This window comes from Rhododendron vialii, chromosome 6a, assembly GCF_030253575.1.
Source record: "Rhododendron vialii isolate Sample 1 chromosome 6a, ASM3025357v1".
In the NCBI taxonomy this organism is placed as follows: Eukaryota; Viridiplantae; Streptophyta; class Magnoliopsida; order Ericales; family Ericaceae; genus Rhododendron; species Rhododendron vialii.
The window spans coordinates 563789-591581 of record NC_080562.1 but is presented as its reverse complement, the minus strand read 5'-3'; the positions used below and the strand labels follow the sequence as shown (position 1 = coordinate 591581).

Here is a 27793-nt window from a genome sequence, read left to right as displayed (position 1 = left end):
AAAACTAGTTTTATATGTATATTTTCAAGATATATGCCTTGTTTATGTGTAGTAGCATACTTGATTTTATAATTATGCAAAATATAACAAAATTATTTTAGTTTCGAGCGGGGGCACGTGCCCCCCTTCCCCTCCGTCCCCGGCTCCTGATCTGTCACCTCTACGTGCATCCGGGCTGCACGTGAGGGGGTGTGTTAGACTTGTCCCACATCGCTCATGCGGCTTATTTAAATCACCCAAATTTAATTAATAAATTTTAGAGGCTACTCTATCTGTAGCTAATTAGTTTTTCCCTTCGAGAAATCTAAAAGTTAAGGTTTTAGGTTGCAATACTCGTAGAAATCTAAAAGTTGAGGTTTTTATTGATGGTGTTGGGTGGTGAACATGTTTTGTGGCCAGCTAAGATGGAAATCCTATGATAAATGGCTAGAATTATGGCTGCATTACTGCTGGAGATGATCTTACCTGGGGAAGAGAATCTGAACCCTGCGTCTGCGTAGTGTTTTCCCTTTTGTCTTTTTCTTAGAAGTACTTTTCCTGTGGGTCTTCGTTTTTTGGGTTGTCCTTTTCGTCTTCTAGCTTCGGTAAAAAAAATTCCCCAAACCCATGATTCAGCTGTGCAAAAAATTCCTCTTCTGAAGCAGGTGTTTGGGTTTATTGTTTGGGTTCAAAGACATCAGTGGAAGCAATCTACTAATATGAGAGTGGTTTGGATTATTTCATTGCTGTTACTCCATTTTGGGTATCTCCAAAATGTGTTCAGTGCAAACGTTTCTTCTAGACCTGCTGTTGTGAACGTCGGAGCTATTTTCTCATTTAATTCTACCATTGGTAGAGTCGCCAAGATTGCAATTGAGGAGGCTGTGAAAGATGTGAACTCCAACTCTAGTGTTCTCCCTGGTACCAAAATTGTGGTGCAGATGCAAAATTCCAATTGCAGTGGGTTTCTTGGCCTGGTTGGAGGTAGTTTTTTTTTTTTCATAATTTTTAATACCGCGTCTCGAAATCTCTTTTATCTCTTTGATTGCTGGTAGAAGTTAGAGGAAGGGAAAAATGGAGTTTTGAATTTTCATGTTGTACGCTATTTCAATTCCCCCCAGCTAAAATCAGTAGTACAATTCCAAACCCTTTAGATTTGAGAAATGATGGGAAAACAGAAGAAATGAGAAGTCTATCACTTGTTTGGATAACTCCAGAACCAGAAGGTGATAAATGAACGAAAAGTATGAGTTTTGATTGGTCCATTTTTGTTTCCCATCAAATCTCATTAGATTTGGTGAGGAACCACAATATTGTCGAATGGAGCATTACATATGAAATCTGTTTCGGAAGAGTTGTTCTTTATCCACTAGATGAGCTAATAAGTGGTGATCGACTTGTTGCAGCTATGCAATTAATGGAGGCGGATAATGTAGCAGTCATCGGTCCACAATCTTCCGGAGTTGCCCGTATGGTTCTAAATCTCGCAAATGAACTCCAAGTTCCCTTTTTGTCATTTGCAGCTACAGACCCCTCTCTATCTTCTCTTCAGTTCCCCTTTTTTGTTCGGACGACGCAAAGTGATTTGTACCAGATGACCGCAATAGCTGAGATAGTCGATTACTATAGCTGGAAGGAAGTTATTGCAATATACATTGATGATGATTATGGAAGGAATGGTGTGGCAGCATTAGAAGATGCCCTTGCAGCTAGGCGATGTAAAGTCTCCTACAACGCAGGGATACCCCCAGGGTCTGCAGTTAGTCGTGGTGACATTATGGATATTCTTATTAAGGTTGCACTACTGGAGTCTCGGGTTATTGTTCTTCATGTAAATCCTGATTCGGGTTTCACGGTATTCTCTGTGGCTCAGTATCTTGGAATGATGGCTAATGGGCATGTTTGGCTAGCTACTGATTGGCTTTCTTCTGTTTTAGATTCCTTCTCTCCTCTTCCATCTGATAAAATGGATTCATTGCAAGGAGTTCTGGTTTTGCGTGCACACACACCAGATTCAGATAGGAAGAGAAATTTCTTGTCTAGATGGAACAAACTGAGTGGCGGTTCTTTTGGAGTAAATTCGTATGGACTTTATGCTTATGATAGTGTTTGGTTGGTTGCTCATGCTCTTGATTCATTTTTCAATAAGGGAGGTATTATTTCGTTTTCCAATGATTCTAGGTTGATTAATCTTGAAAGAAGTGATCTTCACCTTGATGCCCTGAGCATCTTTGATGGAGGGTCACTCCTGTTGAATAGTATTTTGCAGAGTGATCTAGTTGGATTGACAGGTCCAATCAAATTTGATGCGGACAGGAGTCTCGTTCTTCCAGCATATGACATTATCAATGTGATTGGGACTGGGTTTAGACGGATAGGTTATTGGTCTAACTATTCTGGTTTATCCACTGTGCCTCCTGAGACACTCTACTCAAGGCCACCTAATCGTTCCAGTGCAACCCAAAAGCTATATAGTGTTGTTTGGCCAGGAGAAACAGTAATAAAACCACGTGGATGGGTTTTCCCAAACAATGGGAAGCAATTGAAAATTGGGGTGCCTATTCGCGTGAGTTATCAGGAATTTGTATCACAAGTGCAAGGCACTAACAATTTCAAAGGGTTTTGCATAGACGTATTTACAGCTGCTGTCAACCTATTACCCTATGCAGTTCCGTATCAATTTATCCCCTATGGTGATGGCAAGAAAAACCCAAGCTACACAGAGCTTGTGGAATCAATTGCAGCGGGTGTGAGTGCAAATAAAATGATGATGTTTACTGTTGAAGACTTGAAGTTAGGTGAAGTTAAGTGTTTGTGGCTCTAATTCTTTGTTTGTTTATCTATTTCACACAGGATTTAGATGGCGCTGTTGGTGACATTGCCATCACCACAAACAGGACAAAGATTGTGGATTTTACACAGCCATATGCTGCATCTGGACTAGTTGCAGTTGCCCCATTTAAAAGGCTGAACACTGGTGCTTGGGCTTTCCTGCGGCCATTTTCTCGACTAATGTGGGGAGTCACCGCTGCTTCCTTCCTGGTTGTGGGGATAGTTGATAGGTGCGTGATATCTTGGATATGAGCACCTAAGTAGGGCAAATTAGCGCATTAGAGGCGCGTTTTATTCTATTTTCCACTTGATGCCGTGCTTTGCTTTGGTTTTGTGTTTTTATTATTTTCACAGGTAATAGGGTGGTTTTAGCGCCAAGGTTGGAATGAGTTTCGAGGCCGGTTCATACGTTGCCGAGATGCCAAAGCGGAGGCGTAAATGTCGGGTGACGTCGTTTGCATGTCGGGTGTTCAAAACCCATGCAAGGATCGAAAGATGGCCACTGTAGCGGGCGGTATCGATACTGCCGTGCCACGTATCGATATAATGCAGTGTAAAATTTTTCCAAGGATTAAACAGAAGTTTTTGTATCGATACACTAATTCCTCGTATCGATACCGACGGCCACAGGAAAAAAATAATCATTGTTAATAACTTTGATACCGACGGCCAAAGGGAGAAAATCATTGTTTATTACGTCGTTTTATTTCCCGTTTTTCTTTATTCGGAATATAAGGGGTTTTATTATAAATACCCCAGAGAACTTTATTTTTAGGGTTCGTACTTTTGAGGAGCAGCTTTCTTTTTTACGTTCTTTCTTCCAGAGCTCTTTTCTTTTGAAGCTTTCAAGTTTTGTTCAAGAACACATCTTCCGGTAACTCGTATCACGTTTTGTTCTTAATTAAAGTTGCTCGTGTTTCTCTTTTTAGTTTTAATCCTTTGTTTAATTTTTGTTTCCAAGCATGATGCAAGTTAAAGTTTTTTTTTCTTTCTTTTTATTTTTAATAATGAGTGAGTAGTTTTTCTGAGGTTTGGTCGCTGGGTAAAGGTGCGCCGCGACCCAATTAGGATTCATCTCGCAATTTTCTGCACATTAATTCAATTAAATAAATTTAGTTGGTGAAAACTACGTCCGTTGGACGATCCGAGGCATTGCCAGGGCTCATGTGAGCGGGAACGGGGGACCAAAACCTGTTCGCCGCTGTGTACGGGACCGGCAACCTTAGGATTCGCATTCTTCGGGGTTTCCAATTCTCCCTAAATTTAACCATTTTTTTAGAACTATGAAAAGCGAGTGGATTCTAATTGGGTAGCGAGCGCCGGATTCCCTACGACCGTGCCTCTCTTTTTTAATCATTTAAGCAATTTATCAGTAGCATTAGTTAATCAATCAACCAAAAGATTAAGGGTGGCTACCTAAGAGCTATTTTAATACTACAACCCAAGGTTCCACAACACACACTTCACCGTCTCTGTGGATTCGACTCCGGACTTACCGGATATTGTGCTGCGTCGATCTCAGCCCTACGCTTGGGGCAACCCATTATTTTAGGTCTAGGAATCGGTCAAGCATTTTTGGCGCCGTTGCCGGGGACGGTAGCGTGTGTTAAGAATTCGGGTAGTTATTTTTTTTTTTTTTTTTTTTTTAATTTATTTTTTATTTTTTATCGTTGAAAAGCAAAAAAAAAAAAAAAAAAATGGCCCATTTTGCGGGGAGGTATGGAGGTTATGCAAAACAATTTGATTGTTCAGTGTCGCTTCCTATATTTTATGGTTTTGCATCAGAAAATCATTTTTCGCATGTTCATAAACTTGAGGAAGCTTTTGCTAGTGATGAAGTGGCTCTTTTACATGTATTCCCAGCATCTTTGCGTGATAGTGCTCTAGATTGGTTTAATTGTTTGAGTCCAAGATTGACATGGGGTGAGATTGTAATACAATTTTTCAATCATTTCAATCCCTCATATGAGACTCACATGCTTTTACAAGAACTATCAGATTTCTCTCAACATGATGATGAGTCTTTGTCACAGTGTTGGGAGCGATTTAAATTTGTTGTATTCTCTTGGACGTTTAATTGTGAGCTTGGCAGTCTTCTGGTTATCTTTTGCCGTGGTTTAAACTTTAAGTCATGCGAGGTGGATTTTAGGTCCACTGACGAATTTCTGGATAAAACCCCTGAAGACGCTTGGGATTTCTTAGATGAATTAACCCAAAAGCTCCAATTTAGTGAGTTGACCAAAAGTTCTGAGGATACCAATTTTGATGCCAGAGAAAGAGAGGAAATAGAGTCACTTCCTGAGGATATTAATTCTGATGCGGGGGAAAAAGAAGAAATAGAGTCACTTCCTAAGAATTCTGATGCGAGAGAAAAAGAGAAAATAGAGCTGCTTGTCATTAGTGAAGGCTATATGCCTTTTGAGGAGTCATTGCCTATAGTTGCACTAGATTATATGCCTTTTGAGGAGACATTGTCAATAGTTGCACGGAATAATCCAGTACTCTCAGCTCTAGATTGTGCCACCCCTGTTTCTGAATCTCCACTTTTGCAAGAGTTTTTAAATGTGGAGCTGATTGATTTTCTTGGTGTTGATGAATTTAATTTAGTTTATCATCCATATCTTGTGGATTTTGTCAACAATTTGAAAATTAATCTAATTTGGGCTATACATTTGTTGGAATTTAAATGTCTAAAACGAATTCGGCAAATGTGCTACTCGAAGTATCTTATCTTATGGCATGGTCGGGTTCAATACTTGATAAAAGGTGTAGAATGGAGCGTTATGTTCATTGTCTTAGCTTTCATTGGCATGATAAATGTTCGGTACCCACGTTTGGCTGCTTATACTTTTTTTTTTTTTTTTTTTTTTTGGTCTGGTATAGCCACCCGTTTCTCGCTTGAGAAATGGGAAGAAAAGTAGTACTCGTGTCTTTCGCGTGAAGAAAGTGGATGTTTTTTTGTATTTTATTTTTCTTTCTTACCTTGTTTATTTCTTTTAGTTATTTTTCTTGCTGTTTTGGAGGTTAACATTTTGCAGGTTGTTCGATTCAAGTTGGGGGGTATCCCTCACTCTCTAATTTACTCTGCTTAGCCCTCCTTTCCGAGGTGATATCTCTCCTCTCTTTTTTGTTTATGTCCGATCTTTATTTATTTTTATTTTTTTTATGCTTTCAATGCGGACATTGAATAGTTCAAGTTGGGGGGAGGAATCACTTTGTTCTTTATCTTGTTAATAAAAAAAATTTAAAAATTAAAAATACTTGTTGGATCTTTTCTACTTGAGACTTGAAGATTGCAATGTTTACTTGTTGGTTGCTAGTGTTGAGAATTGTTGGGCATTACTTGAATATGATATTGCATGTTAGTTCTTTTTGCTAACTTGGCGATAGAAATTTATTCTGGCATACATTCTTAGCATCTTTGCATTGCACGTTTGTTGGACCTTGACTGTTTGTGAGTTGTGACTTGAGTGCTTTCAATGGCTAGATTAGTGGAGACTTATGCCCATGTGAGCTTTAGTGCCTTATCTTTCTTTGGAGTGGTGTCACATAAACTCTTCTTTTGTCGTAAAAAAAAAAAAGAAAGAGAAAGAAGCTTAATCGTTGTCGATCTCATTATCTTTGTCGTCAAGTATTGGGACTTAATGCATGCCTATTATATCTTCTTTTGGGAATGGAAAGTTATATGGTTGTATTGCCCCTAGGAGATGATAATAGGCCATCTTTGCTGATTGAGCCGGTTCGTTTCTTTTTCTTAAATACTTATCTTTGCGAGCCACATTGAGCTTCTTGCATGAGCCTTTTTCTTGTTAAGCTTTACCAACCAAATTGTGTCTTGAGAATGGCGAGCTAATCATGTGAAGATTAATTTTTGAAGAGAATGGAGGAAGTGTATTTGAGAGAGTTGTGCTTGAAATGTGGTGTATTCTTTCCCATAGCTAAAAATAAAAAAAATTGAGAAAATAGAAATAAAGAAAAAAAAAATAGAACTTGAATGAAAAAAGGGAAGACACCCTTGCATTTGTTTGAAAAAAGAAACGTGTGAATTTCACTGGGGAATTGTGTGAAGGGTGAAAAATAAGAGAGATGTGGCGGAGTTGAAAAGAATGATAAGAGGGTACACATTGTTACACTTGCCCTATGTTGTTATAGCCGATTCTCGGACACTTCTTTATGATTTATCCTAACCTTTGAAGCACTTTTTCTTACCCAATGATATAACCGAATAAAAGTCCTATTTGATCTTTGGGGCAATGGGTTATGGATCGATGGATAGATAGTCTTTAATGCTTGACATTTCTTTCATGAAGATCATGTGTCTACCTTAAAAAGCTTTCTATTCGTGTCTAAGTGTGCTGGGTACTTTGATTCTTTATTGCAAAACTTTCGCCCGCACACATTGAGAGTTTATTAAATGCACCTTGTTTCGAGTGTTTTCTTTTGTTGAGTGCATGACACGGTGAGAATTGAAGTCGAGACTCGGTCCGGAGAGAGTACTTGGTTGTGGTTCACTTGTGGTTAAGGTCTTTGCTCACACACGCTAAGGTTTGGTGTCATGAATTATTTCTATGTTTTGATAGCCTCTAGAACTATTTTCGCATATGCTATATTCTTGGCATTGGCGTATCAAAGAGTTGCATTGCAGTTCCTTTTTGAGTTCCAAGTAAAAGGATCCACGGTGTTTTGTGGATGATCACTGCTGAAAATCCTCACGAGACTTCACTCGTCCTACCGGGGCCACCCGGGGGTTTAAAAGATCTATCCCTTAGTCAGTTGTTTTATTTATTTATTTATTTTCTTTGCTCGAGGACTAGCAAAGTGTAAGTTGGGGGGTGTGATAAGTGCCAAAATATACATATTTTGGCCCTTCAATCTACATTTATTAGTCCTTTATTTTTGTTAACTGTTTTTTTATTATGTGTTTTTTTTTTTGTTTATAGGTTGCTCGAGTCCGTTATCTAAGACTTTGGCTAAAAAGAAGATTTTAAAGAAGTTTGGGGTTCAAATGCGAAGTGATTCAAAACTGAATGGTTCATATGTTATTTTATGAAATCCAAAGGACCTTTGTGTGATTTAAATCCTCAATCCCTATATAAGCAATTGACCTACTGCTTCAGTAGGTAGCAGCCCGTGGAGAAAAAAAGGAAAAAAAGCGGTCTTCTGGCAGAAAAGAAAAGCTGCGCATGAAGCAGTAGCGGTACGACAGCAGTTTCGGTTTTTACTTGACAGCTTTCTTTTCACGTTCTTTCTTTCCAGAGCTCTTTTCTTTTGAAGCTTTCAAGTTTTGTTCAAGAACACATCTTTCGGTAACTCGTATCACGTTTTGTTCTTAATTAAAGTTGCTCGTGTTTCTCTTTTTAGTTTTAATCCTTTGTTTAATTTTTGTTTCCAAGCATGATGCAAGTTAAAGTTTATTTTTCTTTCTTTTTGTTTTTAATAATGAGTGAGTAGTTTTTCTGAGGTTTGGTCGCTGGGTAAAGGTGTGCCGCGACCCAATTAGGATTCATCTCGCAATTTTCTGCACATTAATTAAATTAAATAAATTTAGTTGGTGAAAACTACGTCCGTTGGACGATCCGAGGCATTGCCAGGGCTCATGTGAGCGGGAACGGGGGACCAAAACCTGTTCGCCGCTGTGTACGGGACCGGCAACCTTAGGATTCGCATTCTTCGGGGTTTCCAATTCTCCCTAAATTTAACCATTTTTTTAGAACTATGAAAAGCGAGTGGATTCTAATTGGGTAGCGAGCGCCGGATTCCCTACGACCGTGCCTCTCTTTTTAATCATTTAAGCAATTTATCAGTAGCCTTAGTTAATCAATCAACCAAAAGATTAAGGGTGGCTACCTAAGAGCTATTTTATACTACAACCCGAGGTTCCACAACACACACTTCACCGTCTCTGTGGATTCGACTCCGGACTTACCGGATATTGTGCTGCGTCGATCTCAGCCCTACGCTTGGGGCAACCCATTATTCTAGGTCTAGGAATCGGTCAAGCATTTTTGGCGCCAAAAATGCTTGACCGATTCCTAGACCTAGAATAATGGGTTGCCCCAAGCGTAGGGCTGAGATCGACGCAGCACAATATCCGGTAAGTCCGGAGTCGAATCCACAGAGACGGTGAAGTGTGTGTTGTGGAACCTCGGGTTGTAGTATAAAATAGCTCTTAGGTAGCCACCCTTAATCTTTTGGTTGATTGATTAACTAAGGCTACTGATAAATTGCTTAAATGATTAAAAAGAGAGGCACGGTCGTAGGGAATCCGGCGCTCGCTACCCAATTAGAATCCACTCGCTTTTCATAGTTCTAAAAAAATGGTTAAATTTAGGGAGAATTGGAAACCCCGAAGAATGCGAATCCTAAGGTTGCCGGTCCCGTACACAGCGGCGAACAGGTTTTGGTCCCCCGTTCCCGCTCACATGAGCCCTGGCAATGCCTCGGATCGTCCAACGGACGTAGTTTTCACCAACTAAATTTATTTAATTTAATTAATGTGCAGAAAATTGCGAGATGAATCCTAATTGGGTCGCGGCACACCTTTACCCAGCGACCAAACCTCAGAAAAACTACTCACTCATTATTAAAAACAAAAAGAAAGAAAAATAAACTTTAACTTGCATCATGCTTGGAAACAAAAATTAAACAAAGGATTAAAACTAAAAAGAGAAACACGAGCAACTTTAATTAAGAACAAAACGTGATACGAGTTACCGAAAGATGTGTTCTTGAACAAAACTTGAAAGCTTCAAAAGAAAAGAGCTCTGGAAAGAAAGAACGTGAAAAGAAAGCTGTCAAGTAAAAACCGAAACTGCTGTCGTACCGCTACTGCTTCATGCGCAGCTTTTCTTTTCTGCCAGAAGACCGCTTTTTTTCCTTTTTTTCTCCACGGGCTGCTACCTACTGAAGCAGTAGGTCAATTGCTTATATAGGGATTGAGGATTTAAATCACACAAAGGTCCTTTGGATTTCATAAAATAACATATGAACCATTCAGTTTTGAATCACTTCGCATTTGAACCCCAAACTTCTTTAAAATCTTCTTTTTAGCCAAAGTCTTAGATAACGGACTCGAGCAACCTATAAACAAAAAAAAAAACACATAATAAAAAAACAGTTAACAAAAATAAAGGACTAATAAATGTAGATTGAAGGGCCAAAATATGTATATTTTGGCACTTATCACACCCCCCAACTTACACTTTGCTAGTCCTCGAGCAAAGAAAATAAATAAATAAATAAAACAACTGACTAAGGGATAGATCTTTTAAACCCCCGGGTGGCCCCGGTAGGACGAGTGAAGTCTCGTGAGGATTTTCAGCAGTGATCATCCACAAAACACCGTGGATCCTTTTACTTGGAACTCAAAAAGGAACTGCAATGCAACTCTTTGATACGCCAATGCCAAGAATATAGCATATGCGAAAATAGTTCTAGAGGCTATCAAAACATAGAAATAATTCATGACACCAAACCTTAGCGTGTGTGAGCAAAGACCTTAACCACAAGTGAACCACAACCAAGTACTCTCTCCGGACCGAGTCTCGACTTCAATTCTCACCGTGTCATGCACTCAACAAAAGAAAACACTCGAAACAAGGTGCATTTAATAAACTCTCAATGTGTGCGGGCGAAAGTTTTGCAATAAAGAATCAAAGTACCCAGCACACTTAGACACGAATAGAAAGCTTTTTAAGGTAGACACATGATCTTCATGAAAGAAATGTCAAGCATTAAAGACTATCTATCCATCGATCCATAACCCATTGCCCCAAAGATCAAATAGGACTTTTATTCGGTTATATCATTGGGTAAGGAAAAGTGCTTCAAAGGTTAGGATAAATCATAAAGAAGTGTCCGAGAATCGGCTATAACAACATAGGGCAAGTGTAACAATGTGTACCCTCTTATCATTCTTTTCAACTCCGCCACATCTCTCTTATTTTTCACCCTTCACACAATTCCCCAGTGAAATTCACACGTTTCTTTTTTCAAACAAATGCAAGGGTGTCTTCCCTTTTTTCATTCAAGTTCTATTTTTTTTTCTTTATTTCTATTTTCTCAATTTTTTTTATTTTTAGCTATGGGAAAGAATACACCACATTTCAAGCACAACTCTCTCAAATACACTTCCTCCATTCTCTTCAAAAATTAATCTTCACATGATTAGCTCGCCATTCTCAAGACACAATTTGGTTGGTAAAGCTTAACAAGAAAAAGGCTCATGCAAGAAGCTCAATGTGGCTCGCAAAGATAAGTATTTAAGAAAAAGAAACGAACCGGCTCAATCAGCAAAGATGGCCTATTATCATCTCCTAGGGGCAATACAACCATATAACTTTCCATTCCCAAAAGAAGATATAATAGGCATGCATTAAGTCCCAATACTTGACGACAAAGATAATGAGATCGACAACGATTAAGCTTCTTTCTCTTTCTTTTTTTTTTTTACGACAAAAGAAGAGTTTATGTGACACCACTCCAAAGAAAGATAAGGCACTAAAGCTCACATGGGCATAAGTCTCCACTAATCTAGCCATTGAAAGCACTCAAGTCACAACTCACAAACAGTCAAGGTCCAACAAACGTGCAATGCAAAGATGCTAAGAATGTATGCCAGAATAAATTTCTATCGCCAAGTTAGCAAAAAGAACTAACATGCAATATCATATTCAAGTAATGCCCAACAATTCTCAACACTAGCAACCAACAAGTAAACATTGCAATCTTCAAGTCTCAAGTAGAAAAGATCCAACAAGTATTTTTAATTTTTAAATTTTTTTTATTAACAAGATAAAGAACAAAGTGATTCCTCCCCCCAACTTGAACTATTCAATGTCCGCATTGAAAGCATAAAAAAAATAAAAATAAATAAAGATCGGACATAAACAAAAAAGAGAGGAGAGATATCACCTCGGAAAGGAGGGCTAAGCAGAGTAAATTAGAGAGTGAGGGATACCCCCCAACTTGAATCGAACAACCTGCAAAATGTTAACCTCCAAAACAGCAAGAAAAATAACTAAAAGAAATAAACAAGGTAAGAAAGAAAAATAAAATACAAAAAAACATCCACTTTCTTCACGCGAAAGACACGAGTACTACTTTTCTTCCCATTTCTCAAGCGAGAAACGGGTGGCTATACCAGACCAAAAAAAAAAAAAAAAAAAAAAAGTATAAGCAGCCAAACGTGGGTACCGAACATTTATCATGCCAATGAAAGCTAAGACAATGAACATAACGCTCCATTCTACACCTTTTATCAAGTATTGAACCCGACCATGCCATAAGATAAGATACTTCGAGTAGCACATTTGCCGAATTCGTTTTAGACATTTAAATTCCAACAAATGTATAGCCCAAATTAGATTAATTTTCAAATTGTTGACAAAATCCACAAGATATGGATGATAAACTAAATTAAATTCATCAACACCAAGAAAATCAATCAGCTCCACATTTAAAAACTCTTGCAAAAGTGGAGATTCAGAAACAGGGGTGGCACAATCTAGAGCTGAGAGTACTGGATTATTCCGTGCAACTATTGACAATGTCTCCTCAAAAGGCATATAATCTAGTGCAACTATAGGCAATGACTCCTCAAAAGGCATATAGCCTTCACTAATGACAAGCAGCTCTATTTTCTCTTTTTCTCTCGCATCAGAATTCTTAGGAAGTGACTCTATTTCTTCTTTTTCCCCCGCATCAGAATTAATATCCTCAGGAAGTGACTCTATTTCCTCTCTTTCTCTGGCATCAAAATTGGTATCCTCAGAACTTTTGGTCAACTCACTAAATTGGAGCTTTTGGGTTAATTCATCTAAGAAATCCCAAGCGTCTTCAGGGGTTTTATCCAGAAATTCGTCAGTGGACCTAAAATCCACCTCGCATGACTTAAAGTTTAAACCACGGCAAAAGATAACCAGAAGACTGCCAAGCTCACAATTAAACGTCCAAGAGAATACAACAAATTTAAATCGCTCCCAACACTGTGACAAAGACTCATCATCATGTTGAGAGAAATCTGATAGTTCTTGTAAAAGCATGTGAGTCTCATATGAGGGATTGAAATGATTGAAAAATTGTATTACAATCTCACCCCATGTCAATCTTGGACTCAAACAATTAAACCAATCTAGAGCACTATCACGCAAAGATGCTGGGAATACATGTAAAAGAGCCACTTCATCACTAGCAAAAGCTTCCTCAAGTTTATGAACATGCGAAAAATGATTTTCTGATGCAAAACCATAAAATATAGGAAGCGACACTGAACAATCAAATTGTTTTGCATAACCTCCATACCTCCCCGCAAAATGGGCCATTTTTTTTTTTTTTTTTTTGCTTTTCAACGATAAAAAATAAAAAATAAATTAAAAAAAAAAAAAAAAAAAAAATAACTACCCGAATTCTTAACACACGCTACCGTCCCCGGCAACGGCGCCAAAAATGCTTGACCGATTCCTAGACCTAAAATAATGGGTTGCCCCAAGCGTAGGGCTGAGATCGACGCAGCACAAAATCCGGTAAGTCCGGAGTCGAATCCACAGAGACGGTGAAGTGTGTGTTGTGGAACCTTGGGTTGTAGTATTAAAATAGCTCTTAGGTAGCCACCCTTAATCTTTTGGTTGATTGATTAACTAATGCTACTGATAAATTGCTTAAATGATTAAAAAAGAGAGGCACGGTCGTAGGGAATCCGGCGCTCGCTACCCAATTAGAATCCGCTCGCTTTTCATAGTTCTAAAAAAATGGTTAAATTTAGGGAGAATTGGAAACCCCGAAGAATGCGAATCCTAAGGTTGCCGGTCCCGTACACAGCGGCGAACAGGTTTTGGTCCCCCGTTCCCGCTCACATGAGCCCTGGCAATGCCTCGGATCGTCCAACGGACGTAGTTTTCACCAACTAAATTTATTTAATTGAATTAATGTGCAGAAAATTGCGAGATGAATCCTAATTGGGTCGCGGCGCACCTTTACCCAGCGACCAAACCTCAGAAAAACTACTCACTCATTATTAAAAATAAAAAGAAAGAAAAAAAAACTTTAACTTGCATCATGCTTGGAAACAAAAATTAAACAAAGGATTAAAACTAAAAAGAGAAACACGAGCAACTTTAATTAAGAACAAAACGTGATACGAGTTACCGGAAGATGTGTTCTTGAACAAAACTTGAAAGCTTCAAAAGAAAAGAGCTCTGGAAGAAAGAACGTAAAAAAGAAAGCTGCTCCTCAAAAGTACGAACCCTAAAAATAAAGTTCTCTGGGGTATTTATAATAAAACCCCTTATATTCCGAATAAAGAAAAACGGGAAATAAAACGACGTAATAAACAATGATTTTCTCCCTTTGGCCGTCGGTATCAAAGTTATTAACAATGATTATTTTTTTCCTGTGGCCGTCGGTATCGATACGAGGAATTAGTGTATCGATACAAAAACTTCTGTTTAATCCTTGGAAAAATTTTACACTGCATTATATCGATACGTGGCACGGCAGTATCGATACCGCCCGCTACAGTGGCCATCTTTCGATCCTTGCATGGGTTTTGAACACCCGACATGCAAACGACGTCACCCGACATTTACGCCTCCGCTTTGGCATCTCGGCAACGTATGAACCGGCCTCGAAACTCATTCCAACCTTGGCGCTAAAACCACCCTATTACCTGTGAAAATAATAAAAACACAAAACCAAAGCAAAGCACGGCATCAAGTGGAAAATAGAATAAAACGCGCCTCTAATGCGCTAATTTGCCCTACTTAGGTGCTCATATCCAAGATATCACGCACCTATCACACCCCCCAACTTGAGCGTTGCTAGTCCCGAGTAACGAACGAATGGAAAATAAAAATAAAAACAAAAACTGAAATGGTAAAAACGGGGATACGAGGGTTATGCAAAATTAATTAGGCAGCCGAAAGGTTTCCGTATCACTCTCCTGCAACTCAAATACATGCATGCCTTGGCAAAAAGATGAACAATATTAGTGCCGAAACAACAATAGAGATAAAATGCCCCACGAAGGCAATGTTGCTACACTCGCTCACCGGAAACTCTCAAACATCCCATGAAGAGCGCTTGGCGAACTACGTGGGATTGAAACAAGGTCACCACGCGCCAATCAAAAATAACGCTCGCAAAGAATAACAGCTCAAGATATCACTCATGATTCCACAATTTGAGCGACATTAAATAAATCACATGCATCTACGAGAGTTAACAACGTGCGTAAGATCTACTAAGGTCTTAATAAAGCTTATAACGACCATGGTTCCGAATAAAGGGAGAGATATGCAAAATTAGGCGGCGGCCTATAGTAGTAAAAGGTAAACTACCCAGACTGGCCGCCACCTTACCCTTAGCTAACAGCATGCACCCATTGGTGCCAACTAAACCAAGTCCAACGAGAAAATTAACCAACAAACTAAATTATTACAGACCCAAATACTAGAAAATTAAAAACAGTCCACCGACACTGAAAAACATGAAATACCACATAAAATAACATCACCACCTAGCCTTATGCATCATGGAAAACCGAAATCAATCCGAACCGCTCTCGGCAAAGCCGTCGCTAACCTCCAACTCTGGAAACTCGGGATTCTGATAGGAGGCCGAAGACTGTCCTGTAATACGACCATGCAACCACCTGTTCTGATATGCCAGCATGTGTTGGACCCAACCAACTTGCCTCAACTCATTATCTATTCCACAAATTTTTTTGTTGTTTGTTTTTTTTTTTCTCTCTTTTTCCTTTTTTTTTTTTTTACATAGCTTTATGGCTTGAAGGTTGGGTTTGGTTCCAAAACAAGACACCCAATCAAGACTTCTTGACTTTCACTTCCGACGACAATGATGCTCCAAATCCAATGCACCAAGACACCCATGATGCACAAAGCTAGACCCCCCCAACTACAATCCAACCCATACACCGGTTTCCTAGGCTAGACTCAGGAACTGACTCAAACTGGTTTAAGATTGGTCAATGGGACTCATTTGTGGTCTAATCGTGCAAAAATGCCTTGTTTCATCCCCTATACACGTTACTAACTCTCACAAATGCATGCAAAACATCTTGCTACTCAATTGTGAAACAAAAGCCTACTATTTTCCGCAAATGCGAGAAAAAGAAAACAAAGAATATGGGAATGTTCATCAGAATGCATTATTAACTACGTGGGGACACATACTTAACATTATTTATGGCACAAACATGTTCACAAAAGGCACCAAATATATGCATGAATTTGAATTAAACAGGCATAATAATTCGGTTAATTCTAACATGCTTGTCTAACAATACAATCAAGCATAACAACCGTATCCTTGAAAAATAAAAAATAAAAATTACCACCCTAGCAACGCACAAAAACATGTACAAAGTACACTCTCCCCCCAACTAGAAACATGCCATGTCCCCAGAGCATGGAGACACATCAAAAGAAAGCACAAGGGAGAAGAAATGGACCTACGGGTGGCAGCCAACCACCATGACCTCGGCCGATGTTCGAGGAATTTCCTGTCACCCGGCCTCAGGGCCAATCACCGTACCCTGCAAAAGACATTAGTACCGCCCGGTCGTGGTATCCGGACTCCCAAGACAAAAAGAAAAAGAAAATACTCCACCAAATCGTCACGCGATCAACGTGTCATACTTTTCTCCCCATCCCTCGCCGGTGGGCAAGAAACGGGTGGCTATACAAGACCATGATGCTATTTTTATTTTTATTTTTTTTAGTTCTTTTTTTTTTCTTTTTTTTTTTTATTATAATTGAGATAAACAAAAAACAACTAAACAAGCGACAAGAACTAAAGAACTAAGAAATGAAAGACAATTATACATAGATTGTGCTAAAAACACCAGATCTTACTAAAATCCAACGTTACCAACACAAAATTGCCCTTACTAACCGAAGCTGGGCATATGATCCTTATTTTGATAGCGGCGTGCGAAGCTATAAAACCCAAGTCAATGATGGGTACCCCTATTACTAGGGGCCGGGTCCACTTCTCAATGAAGAGAGTGGTACGCAAAAGCTACCCGTCGGAACGTAGCCACAACGGCTACACAACAGGGTCATCCGAATAAACAGGATCGACCAACACCGCAACCGGTTCACCCACTTCACCCAGGATCGACCAATACCTTCATCAAACTCCCTAATTCTGGAGAATCTAAGAATGACGCCTTCTTGGCTATCTCCAGAAGATCCTTATACAAAATATTATCGACATGCTCCTGCACCAGCGTGTCGATCAAACTCACCTCATCATCCTTGACTCGGCTATCCGCATTGAACACTATCACCTCCATTTTCAAGTCTCCAAACGACAGTTGGACTTGTCCAGTTTTGCAATTCATGACAGCACTGGAGGTGGCTAGAAATGGACGGCCAAGGATAATAGGAGTTTTCTCAAAGACCTCCGGTATCGGGCATGTATCCAAGACAATAAAGTCGACTGGAAAAAGGAACTCGCCCACCTGAATTAAAACATCTTCCACTACCCCCTTTGGAACTCTCACACTCCGGTCGGCCAATTGTAGCGTGACCGGTGTGGCTCTCAGATCGCCTAGGCCAAGCTTTAAGTACACCGAATAGGGGAGCAAGTTGACACTTGCTCCTAAATCTAGCAAAGCCTTATCGAATTTTTGGCCCGCGATAGCTATAGGGATGGTGGGACAACCAGGGTCCTTGCACTTGGTGGGGATCTCAGCTTGGAGAATGGAGCTCACTTGCTCCGTCAGAAGCACTTTGTCCTGACTCTTGGTTCTCCGCTTTGACGTGCACAGATCCTTCAAAACCTTTGCAAACTGAGGAATTGCGTCAATGGCTTCCATCAAAGAGATAGGAAACTGAACTTTCTTGAATAATTCAAGCATTTGAAAGTTCACATTGACCTTAGGTTTCGCCACCAAGCGATTTGGATATGGAGCAACGGGTGGCGTTGGAGTCATGGGGGCCGCATGGGCAGACACCACCACTTCAGGAGACTCCGCCTCTTTCTCTACCTCAGGGACACTTCCCAAGTCTGGAATGACTGCTGGTGCAACCACCGGCACCAGTGGTGGAACCGACTTTTGCTTTGGAGGTAAGTCCTTATTGATCATCTTCCCACTTCTGAGAGTGGTGATCGCCTTAGCCTCTTCCAGACTGAGATTTGAATTGCTCGGGCCAGAAGAATCGCCCACATAATGAGTACCGGTGGCATTGACTTGAGGTTGAGAGGGAAACCTTCCCCTCTCCTGCTGGACTTGTCCAACTGCCACCGTTAACTGGGTCAACTGGGTCCTAATGTCACCAATTGCCTGTTTGGTTTGCTCAGTGAAGCTTATTTGAGACTGCATGAGAGCCTTCATCATCTCATCAGTCTGCTTATCCCGCGGGGGATGGTTAATGCTAGGGGGTGGTCCAAAAGATGAAGGACTGAACCCCTGTTGCTGCTGAGGTGGGTAACGGAGCTGGGTCATTTGACCTTGAGGAGGCCGAAATTGCTGAACTTGTGGCTGAGGTGGTGCTTGGGGTTGTACCGGGGCTTTTTGATCCCGCCAACTCAAAAGTGGGTTTTGGGCCCACCCTGGATTGTAGGTATTCGAATACGGATCCCAACGCTGATTAATCGCGTTCACCTCAGCCTGATTACTATGGTATGCGTCTTTGACAATGGGAAACGCAGGGCAAGCAGTGACAAGATGCCCCGGACACTCACATAACGCACACACCTCCACGACTCTCACCTCATTTGCCTGATGGACTTGCTTAAGGTTCAAGTCCTCTAATTGCCTAGCCATCTTGTCCAATTGAGACTGGACATTATGCTCTCGCACGCTCGAAGGAAAAATGCCGGACCCACTGGGTCCTTGTGCAGCCATAGCCCTATCACCGAGGTCGGAAGGTTCCCAACTTCGATGTTTTTCAGCCAACTCTTCTAAAAAGTCCCACGCATCGTCCGGGGTTTTGTCTAGGAAATCCTCCTCCTTACAGAGGTACTCAAGTTGTTGGGTTGTCGCAACGTTCAGACCCGAGTAAAAAAATGACACCAATTGGGGTTTGACAAACCCGTGGTGTGGTAAGGACAAAAGTAAATCCTTGAACCTCTCCCAGCACTTTAAAAATGACTCGCCCTCTTTCTGCTTATACGATTGGATTTGGCGAGTCAAGTACTTCGATTTACTTTCCGAGAAATATTTTTTGTAAAATAAATCTCGGACAGCAGCCCACGTCCTAAGAGACTGTGGTTTCTGCATCCGCAGCCACTTATCCGCATTGTCCCTTAGCGATGCTGGGAAAAGCTTAAGACAAGCATTCTCCCACTGAGTAGTGGTGGCCAGGGTGTGCACCAACCCCTCGAAATGACGGACGTGCTCATACGGGTCCTCATTCTCCTTCCCATGAAATAGGGGAAGGGCATTATGCGTACCAGGTTTTATGGTGAAAGCATTATGTGCTTCCACCGTCTCGGTTGGCAGAACTATTGGACCGAGAGGAGTGGTCCTCGCAGGATGCATGTGATTACGCATCGACATTGGTGGCTCTGCCATCTGGGGCTCGATTATTAACTCAACGAAAAGGCCCCCAATATCAAAAGAATCACCACTAAAAGATTCTTGATCCACGGTTTCTCTCGGCACTCTCTCAATGGCTACGAGACGCCTGGTATTGTCTCGATAGTACTTAGGTTTTAAAGGTGATTGCTTTCCTACGATGGAGGATTGCTTACCTCTACCTATGTTGACTCAAGACAACAAAATAAACTAAAAATAAAATTAAAATAAAACTAACTACCCGAATTCTTTAACGCACTATACCGTCCCCGGCAACGGCGCCAAAAATGCTTGACCGATTCCTAGACCTAGAATAATGGGTTGCCCCAAGCGTAGGGCTGAGATCGACGCAGCACAATATCCGGTAAGTCCGGAGTCGAATCCACAGAGACGGTGAAGTGTGTGTTGTGGAACCTCGGGTTGTAGTATAAAATAGCTCTTAGGTAGCCACCCTTAATCTTTTGGTTGATTGATTAACTAAGGCTACTGATAAATTGCTTAAATGATTAAAAAGAGAGGCACGGTCGTAGGGAATCCGGCGCTCGCTACCCAATTAGAATCCACTCGCTTTTCATAGTTCTAAAAAAATGGTTAAATTTAGGGAGAATTGGAAACCCCGAAGAATGCGAATCCTAAGGTTGCCGGTCCCGTACACAGCGGCGAACAGGTTTTGGTCCCCCGTTCCCGCTCACATGAGCCCTGGCAATGCCTCGGATCGTCCAACGGACGTAGTTTTCACCAACTAAATTTATTTAATTTAATTAATGTGCAGAAAATTGCGAGATGAATCCTAATTGGGTCGCGGCACACCTTTACCCAGCGACCAAACCTCAGAAAAACTACTCACTCATTATTAAAAACAAAAAGAAAGAAAAATAAACTTTAACTTGCATCATGCTTGGAAACAAAAATTAAACAAAGGATTAAAACTAAAAAGAGAAACACGAGCAACTTTAATTAAGAACAAAACGTGATACGAGTTACCGAAAGATGTGTTCTTGAACAAAACTTGAAAGCTTCAAAAGAAAAGAGCTCTGGAAAGAAAGAACGTGAAAAGAAAGCTGTCAAGTAAAAACCGAAACTGCTGTCGTACCGCTACTGCTTCATGCGCAGCTTTTCTTTTCTGCCAGAAGACCGCTTTTTTTCCTTTTTTTCTCCACGGGCTGCTACCTACTGAAGCAGTAGGTCAATTGCTTATATAGGGATTGAGGATTTAAATCACACAAAGGTCCTTTGGATTTCATAAAATAACATATGAACCATTCAGTTTTGAATCACTTCGCATTTGAACCCCAAACTTCTTTAAAATCTTCTTTTTAGCCAAAGTCTTAGATAACGGACTCGAGCAACCTATAAACAAAAAAAACACATAATAAAAAAAACAGTTAACAAAAATAAAGGACTAATAAATGTAGATTGAAGGGCCAAAATATGTATATTTTGGCACTTATCAATAGTGGTGTGGATTCTGGAGCATCGGATAAACGATGAGTTTAGAGGGTCGCCTAGGCAACAACTCATAACGATTTTGTGGTAAGTTCTGCCCTTGGAACTTCTGAAGTTGTGACATGGTTCGCTTTTAACCAGTTGGATTATTTCTGTCAACAATTTTGCCTTTATTTATTTGTTCGGTAGTCATTTAGTTCATAGCATTTTCCAGTTATGGATCTTGATTTAGGGGAATGGATCAGAACCCAGTAAGAAACCTAGTTTAAGAATGTTGATTGTGCTCATCTGTCCTGTTTCTCTCATTTGTTGACTGGGGTAGGTGGACAAGTGTCTTCTGTTCAGTGCTCACCTTGTTATCAGGTTTGGCATTCAGAAAAGCTAAACTAGCAGTTTTTGTGTCCTACCACAGTAAGCCACTGAAGTAAACCTGCATTTGGTGCCCTCTAAAGTACTGCTGTAGTTGCTTACTTTGTCATCGATCCGTGTTTCGTGATGTTCTTGGAAAAAAGTTGTGAGGTTGGAGTAGTTGGACAGACTCGAATGGTCATGCTATTTATGGAAGTGAAAGTGCTTTTCACTTTTTTGTTTATTTTGATTGGAAAGCTGTATATAATTCTTTTTCCGATTCCTAGATGCACCATCTGATGTTTCTCTTCTTTGCTGTCCTTGCAGGTTTAGCCTCTCAACCATGTTTTTTTCTCATAGTAAGTGCAACTGACCCCCTAATGGATAAGAAGGATTATATTGGCACTTTGAAGCAGTAATATAAACTTTTGCGAAATCTTTTATGCAGGAGAGAACACAGTGAGCACCCTGGGTCGTCTAGTGTTAATCATATGGCTATTTGTAGTCCTGATAATAAACTCAAGTTATACTGCAAGTTTGACCTCCCTTCTCACAGTGCAGCGACTATCTTCTCCTATCAAAGGTATTGCTACCTTGAAAGCGAGCGATGAGCCTATTGGATATCAGGTGGGCTCTTTTGCTGAGCATTATTTAATCGAGGAAATTGGTATACCTAGTTCAAGGCTTGTTGCCCTTGGATCACCAGAAGCATATGCTACCGCGCTAAAAAATGGCCCTAAAAAGGGGGGTGTTGCTGCGGTAGTTGATGAACAACCATATGTGGAGCTTTTCCTGTCGAGCCAGTGCAAATTCAGGATTGTTGGTCAAGAGTTCACCAAAAGCGGCTGGGGTTTTGTGAGCATCTACTTTTTCCTCTCCTTCTTTATCTCCATCTACAAACACATAGGATATTCTTTATATGTGCGGGTGCTGGGTTCGAGTATGTGCCTTAAGTGCCGTATTACATCTAATATCCGTATCAAGGACACGGGGACACACCAAAATTTTATATTCCTTACTATACCCATATGTTTTCTAGGATGAATGGGATTTACAAGGTGTCACAGTGCGTTTCATGCCCAATGTAGGAGTTATATTTATATGCATAGGTTATAATAAAATCTGAGTGTCAAAATAAACACGCTGGGCACTGATCCCTTATCCTTAGAGTGTTTGATAAGGGTACTTACTATATCTATGAGAGTCCATGTAATATAACGTTTATGCATCTGCATCTTGTTGCAAACAATAGTGGTACTATGTCAGATAATCCTTTCCGCAGGGAAAAGTGGAGGTTAAACTTCACGAGTTCATGGACTTTTGTGAATAGCGGAGAGATAAAACACAAAAAAGTACTTTTTGTTTTCTTTTTTTTACAGGAGGAAGTTTTTTGCATTCGATGGCTTTGAATTTGCTTTTATCATTATTCTCCAAATTTGGATGGCTGAATATTCATATTTGATGCAAATTTGGTTAGGCATTTCCGCGGGACTCTCCTTTGGCTGTTGACATGTCCACAGCAATTCTAACTCTTTCTGAAAATGGGGATCTCCAGCGGATCCACGACAAATGGTTGCAAAACAGTGTCTGTACCTCGGACACAGCTGAGATCGAGTCGGACCGCCTTCACCTAAAGAGCTTTTGGGGCCTTTTTCTTATAATCGGGGTTGTTTGCTTTTGTGCTCTAGTCATATATTTCATCCAGATTATGCGCCAGTATTCCCGCACTGCACCTACTGAATCACTCCCAAATGGTGAAGGAAGCTCACGGTCCAAGCGTCTTCAGAGGCTATTGTCATTGATTGATGAGAAGAAAGACCCGTCGAAAAGAGAGCCCAAGAGAAGAAAGACGGAGAGATCATCATCCGATTCGGTACTTGAAACAAGTCCGAAAAGGCAACAAGCTAAATTTTCCACGGAGGTTGATATCATTCCACATAATTCAAGGATGTGAATAGACCATTAGACACCCCCTCTGGTTTTGTTGTGGAAGTTTAGGCCATGATCATCTAGTCCAAGTTGGGCAATTGTAACTCATCAGAGAGAGAGAGAGAGAGAGAGTAGGGCAATAGATTACGAGGAGCTGGTGGGGGCATTTTTCTGTGTAGGATAGGCCATTGTTTTATACCTCAAGGGAACATTCGAGTTGGCAATATGGATCAAATATATGTATGCTGTACTGAACTGACCTGGATTGGTTTTCTTGAAGACAGAATTCAAGGCCATTTGTGTACTCAAAAAATCTTTCATAGCATATTATTTTGAGGGAAAATCTTCATATATTTTTATGTGACTTCGATTTAAGTTACACTAATTAGTTACTAATAACTTAGTTAAAGAAACTCCCTCAATTGTGATTAATAGATAATGAATCAATGATAGCTTAATTGGGTATGTTTAGAATAATTTTGAAAAGAGTTCAAATCCTTTTCGCCGGCATGGAAATTGTGGATTTTCCCTCATGGCCATTATGAGCCCGACCGTGCATTAATTATACTCCCTCCGTCCCTTTTTAAGTGTCCTGCTTCGTAACTCCAACTTATTAAAAAGACATCATCATTACACCTTTCACATCAACTTTTTCCTCCACTTTTCCTACTTACCCATCATCATTACACTTTTACTCACTAACTTTTCAAAATAAAATCTACTTTTAGGGACAAAATAGACAATACACCAATTTTTACCCCCCTAACTTCACAAAATGGACACTTATTAAGGGACAGCTCAAAATGGAATACTGGACACAAAAAAAGGGACGGAGGGAGTAGTAATTTGAATCGTTCTCCTTAGAGTAGTAGTATATTCATGTTAAAAATCAACTTGATCGAAGATCGATAGGTATATCAAATTGAACATCCGCATGATAATGTCTTGAGATATAGTAAGACAAAGGTGAGTCTCGTAGGTGAACATATCGAACCACAATGGGATCTCAATCACCAGGTCAGAAAAGCGATAAGCGGATAACCATAAGTTCTTTCCAAGTTGGATTTGAAACTGTGTTTTTTAGATTTTGAAAGTCTAGTGTAGCTGCCAATGAATTAAGACAAACAAAAAAGACCTCTCTCCAACAATCATGTACTCCAGTAGAGTTGCTCCTGCGAATTTTTCTCCAGCCTTCCCTCTCGTTGTCTCCCCCTTTCGGTGGAAAGCAATACTAAAAGTGCTTTTTTCCCCTCCGGTCAAAAGTGCAAAACAAATTCAAATCAAATCTTCAACCGATGCGATTGAAGCAAAGCCCGGGGTCCTACGAATAATTATTCTTTGTTTTAGGCATTACGTAACGGTGTTCTAAACTCTTCTCTACTTTGTATTTATGGACTTTACACATTTTACAATGAAAATCACATAAATATGTGATGAATGTGATGAATGAAAAATTTGGGACACCATGATAGCTGTGCCCGAGGGGCATTCAATAATTTTCTCGGTCCTTGTGTCCCTCTATCACAAAACTGTGTAAATAAGCTCACTCGACCAAAGCTTTCACTCCCACTAAACAATCATAGCAAAATGGCCACCACACACCAGACTCATCTCTTGCTATCCCCACTCTTCCTCCTCCTCCTTCTTCTCAGCCCTCTCCGCCGCATCTCCGCCATCGGAATAAACTACGGAACCCTCGGAAACAACCTCCCTCCGCCGAAGCGAGTGGCGCAGCTTCTCCAGTCCACCCTCATCGACAAGGTCAAAATCTACGACACCAACCCCGACATCCTCCAGGCCTTTTCCAACACCGGCATCGACCTCATCGTCGCCGTCGAGAACTCCCGCGTCTCCAACCTCTCCTCCTCTCCTTCCGCCGCCGACCAGTGGTTCTCCGCCCGCGTCCTCCCCTTCATCCCGGCCACCTCCGTCATCGCCATTGCCGTTGGCAACGAGTACTTAACCGCCGACGACGAAGATAACAACAGCCACCTCGACGCGAAAAGCCTAATCCAAGCCATGCAGAACCTCCACGCGGTTCTGGTGGCGCGCGGACTGGACCGTAAAATCAAGGTCACAACCCCGCATAGCATGGCTGTTCTAGCTTCTTCGTTTCCACCTTCCTCTTCTACATTTGCACTAAATTTCATCCCGATTATGACCTCCATCGTCGGGTTTTTATCCGACACAGCCGCGCCTTTCATGGTCAATGCCTACCCCTTCTTTGCATTCCGTAACAACCCTAACTCCGTCAATTTACAGTACGCGTTGCTGGGAAATTCAACGGGAGTCCGTGACCCAAAAGGTTATATTCTAATATTACTTTGTAGTATTTTAAATTATCATTAGTTAAAGTGTGCACGAGTTAGTCCAGGCATCTCCTTATTAAAAAAATTGTATGAAATGTTGATAATTGATTCTAACTTCGTTCCAAAATGTTTGTCCGGTCAGCAAAACGATGACTCAAAAATAATGCATTTCTTTCAAAAAAAAATTCAACATTTTTCATAAATTAAAAGAATCCATCGATATTTAGTGAATTGTTGAAGAAATTTTAAATTTTTCTTGCAAAAATTGTATAATTTTCACATCCTCGTCTTGCAAACCAGACAAACATTTTGAAACGGAAGAAATATCAATTTTACGCTAGCGGGACAAACACAAAATAGCCTCCTTAAAGAGATCGAGTTAATTGTCCATTTTAATTTTATTTTACTACAGTATACTGGTGCTTATTGTTGTACGAAATATCACAAACAGGTTATGTTTACACCAACATGCTGGATGCACAAATCGACGCTGTTCGATCGGCCATAAACGCCCTAGGTTTCGGGAATAAGATGGTGGAAATCACCGTATCCGAATCAGGATGGCCGTCGAAGGGTGACGCCGGCGAATCCGCCGCCACGCCGGAAAACGCAAAGACCTACAACACCCGGCTAATCCAACGTGCTCAGTCCAACAAGGGGACTCCGATGAGGCCCAAGGACAAGGTAGACATCTTCGTGTTCGCGCTGTTCAACGAGAACAAGAAGAAAGGGGGAGCCAGCGAGAGAAACTTCGGGATATTCAACGGGGACGGGTCGAAGGTGTACGACGTGGATTTGAGCTGCGAGTTCTGCAGCGGCGGCGGGAAACTGGAGTTCGGCGAGAAAGTGGCGGGCGTGGCGAGGGGGCCGTCGGTATGGTGCGTGGCGAAGCCACATGCGGAGGAGAAGGTGGTGCAGCAGGTGCTGGATTTCTGCTGCGGGCCTGGGGGAGTGGATTGCAGGGAGATTTACGAGAGCGGGGATTGTTTTGGGCCTGACAAGGTTCATGCGCATGCATCGTACGCTATGAACTCTTATTATCAGATGCATGGGAGGAATTATTGGAACTGTGATTTCAAGGGCACTGGCCTTGTTACTTTTAGTGATCCAAGTAAGTAGCCATGCATATAACATTATTATTCATTCATTGATTCATTCTTCTGCTGCTACGGCTTCCGTCTCGAAATGTTTGTCAGGTTTGCTGGTTGAGTCTGATACTTTCTTTTTTTTTATTTTTATGCCCTTTGAAATTATGATGATCAGGTTATGGAACATGCCGGTATTCTGGTCAGTGACAAATCGAGCAGTGAGAAGATCAAGCAGAGAGAGATGTTCAATGCGGTTGACACCTCTTTTGTATTGTCTTGTTTGTACTTTTTGTGTTATTTTATTTTATTTGTTGGCAATTTACGAGGCCCAATTTCGTTATCCTACTAGAAAGAAATTATTGGGAGATCGAAGAATTACAGTAAAGGTTCTGTAAAGGATTTTGAATGTTTGGTTGGTTTACCCAGAAAATCGGCCCAAAAAGTCTAACAACACGACTTTATAATACAATTTCAAACATAATTGTGCCCGGAATCGTTAATTGTACATGAGTTCATATTCCGGCTCAGAACATAAGTGTGTACTCTAAAATTGTGTTGGGAGTTGTGTTGTAAAATTAGTATCTCCGTAACATTACTCAAATCCGCATATGAAATTAACTTTCGTATTGGAAGAAGAGAAAGATGAGCATGCAAATGAAAGGTTCAAAATCTCCGAAATTAAAGGCGCTTTTGTTTTATTTGGAAAAAACAAAAAGTACTTTCCGCCAAACGGGAGAGAAAAGACTGGGATTGAAAAAAGGGTTGCGATAATGATATTTTTGGAAAAGGGAATTGATTTTCACACTCTTATTTTATCCAAATGTACTCTCTTTTTCTGCGTTTTGTAGTGATATTTTACGTGATTACCCTTTTTCATGTGTGAAGGAAAAAGTATATGAAGGGTAGTTTTGTAATTGTACATGAAAGAAGAAAAAAAATGAAGTGCACCTCGACAAAAAGAGAGTGAAAATCAATTTTCGTTTGAAACTACAAATCTAATACTACGAGTTACTATATGATTTGAAATAAAAGAATCCTCAATCGCTTTTATTTTTTCTTAAAAAAACCACTTGTACTTTGGTGACCTTGGGTATCATTTGATGTGTCACTACTGCATTAATAGAATGTGTCTCATTTGTCAAGTAGTAAAGCACATTCTATCAATGCAGTGATGTTATCTCACATAGTACCCAAAATATGGTACTCAGGCATAGTCACCATAGCATTTGGTACAAAAAAAAAATGCAAGCCCTTTTATTTGTTTGCCTTAAATGTCAAATAAAAAAGGCAGAAGTTTTTTCTATCTTGCTTTTTATCCA

The 27793-nt window shown here is 40.4% G+C and overlaps 2 protein-coding genes across 2 annotated transcripts; both read left to right on the top strand.

Annotated features, from left to right (window-relative positions):
• Positions 1-529: 529 nt before the first annotated feature.
• LOC131330811 (glutamate receptor 3.3) lies at positions 530-23441 on the top strand. The gene is made up of 7 exons (XM_058364545.1): positions 530-963; positions 1386-2728; positions 2833-3035; positions 20813-20887; positions 21476-21507; positions 21597-22003; positions 22626-23441. Exons 1-7 carry the CDS (start codon positions 699-701, stop codon positions 23100-23102), a joined length of 2802 nt encoding a protein of 933 aa, XP_058220528.1. The 5' UTR covers positions 530-698; the 3' UTR covers positions 23103-23441.
• A 1089-nt stretch (positions 23442-24530) lies between these two features.
• LOC131330810 (glucan endo-1,3-beta-D-glucosidase-like) lies at positions 24531-26976 on the top strand. Its single transcript, XM_058364544.1, has 3 exons — positions 24531-25382; positions 25838-26497; positions 26650-26976. Exons 1-3 carry the CDS (start codon positions 24665-24667, stop codon positions 26679-26681), a joined length of 1410 nt encoding a protein of 469 aa, XP_058220527.1. The 5' UTR covers positions 24531-24664; the 3' UTR covers positions 26682-26976.
• The last annotated feature ends 817 nt before the right edge of the window (positions 26977-27793 follow it).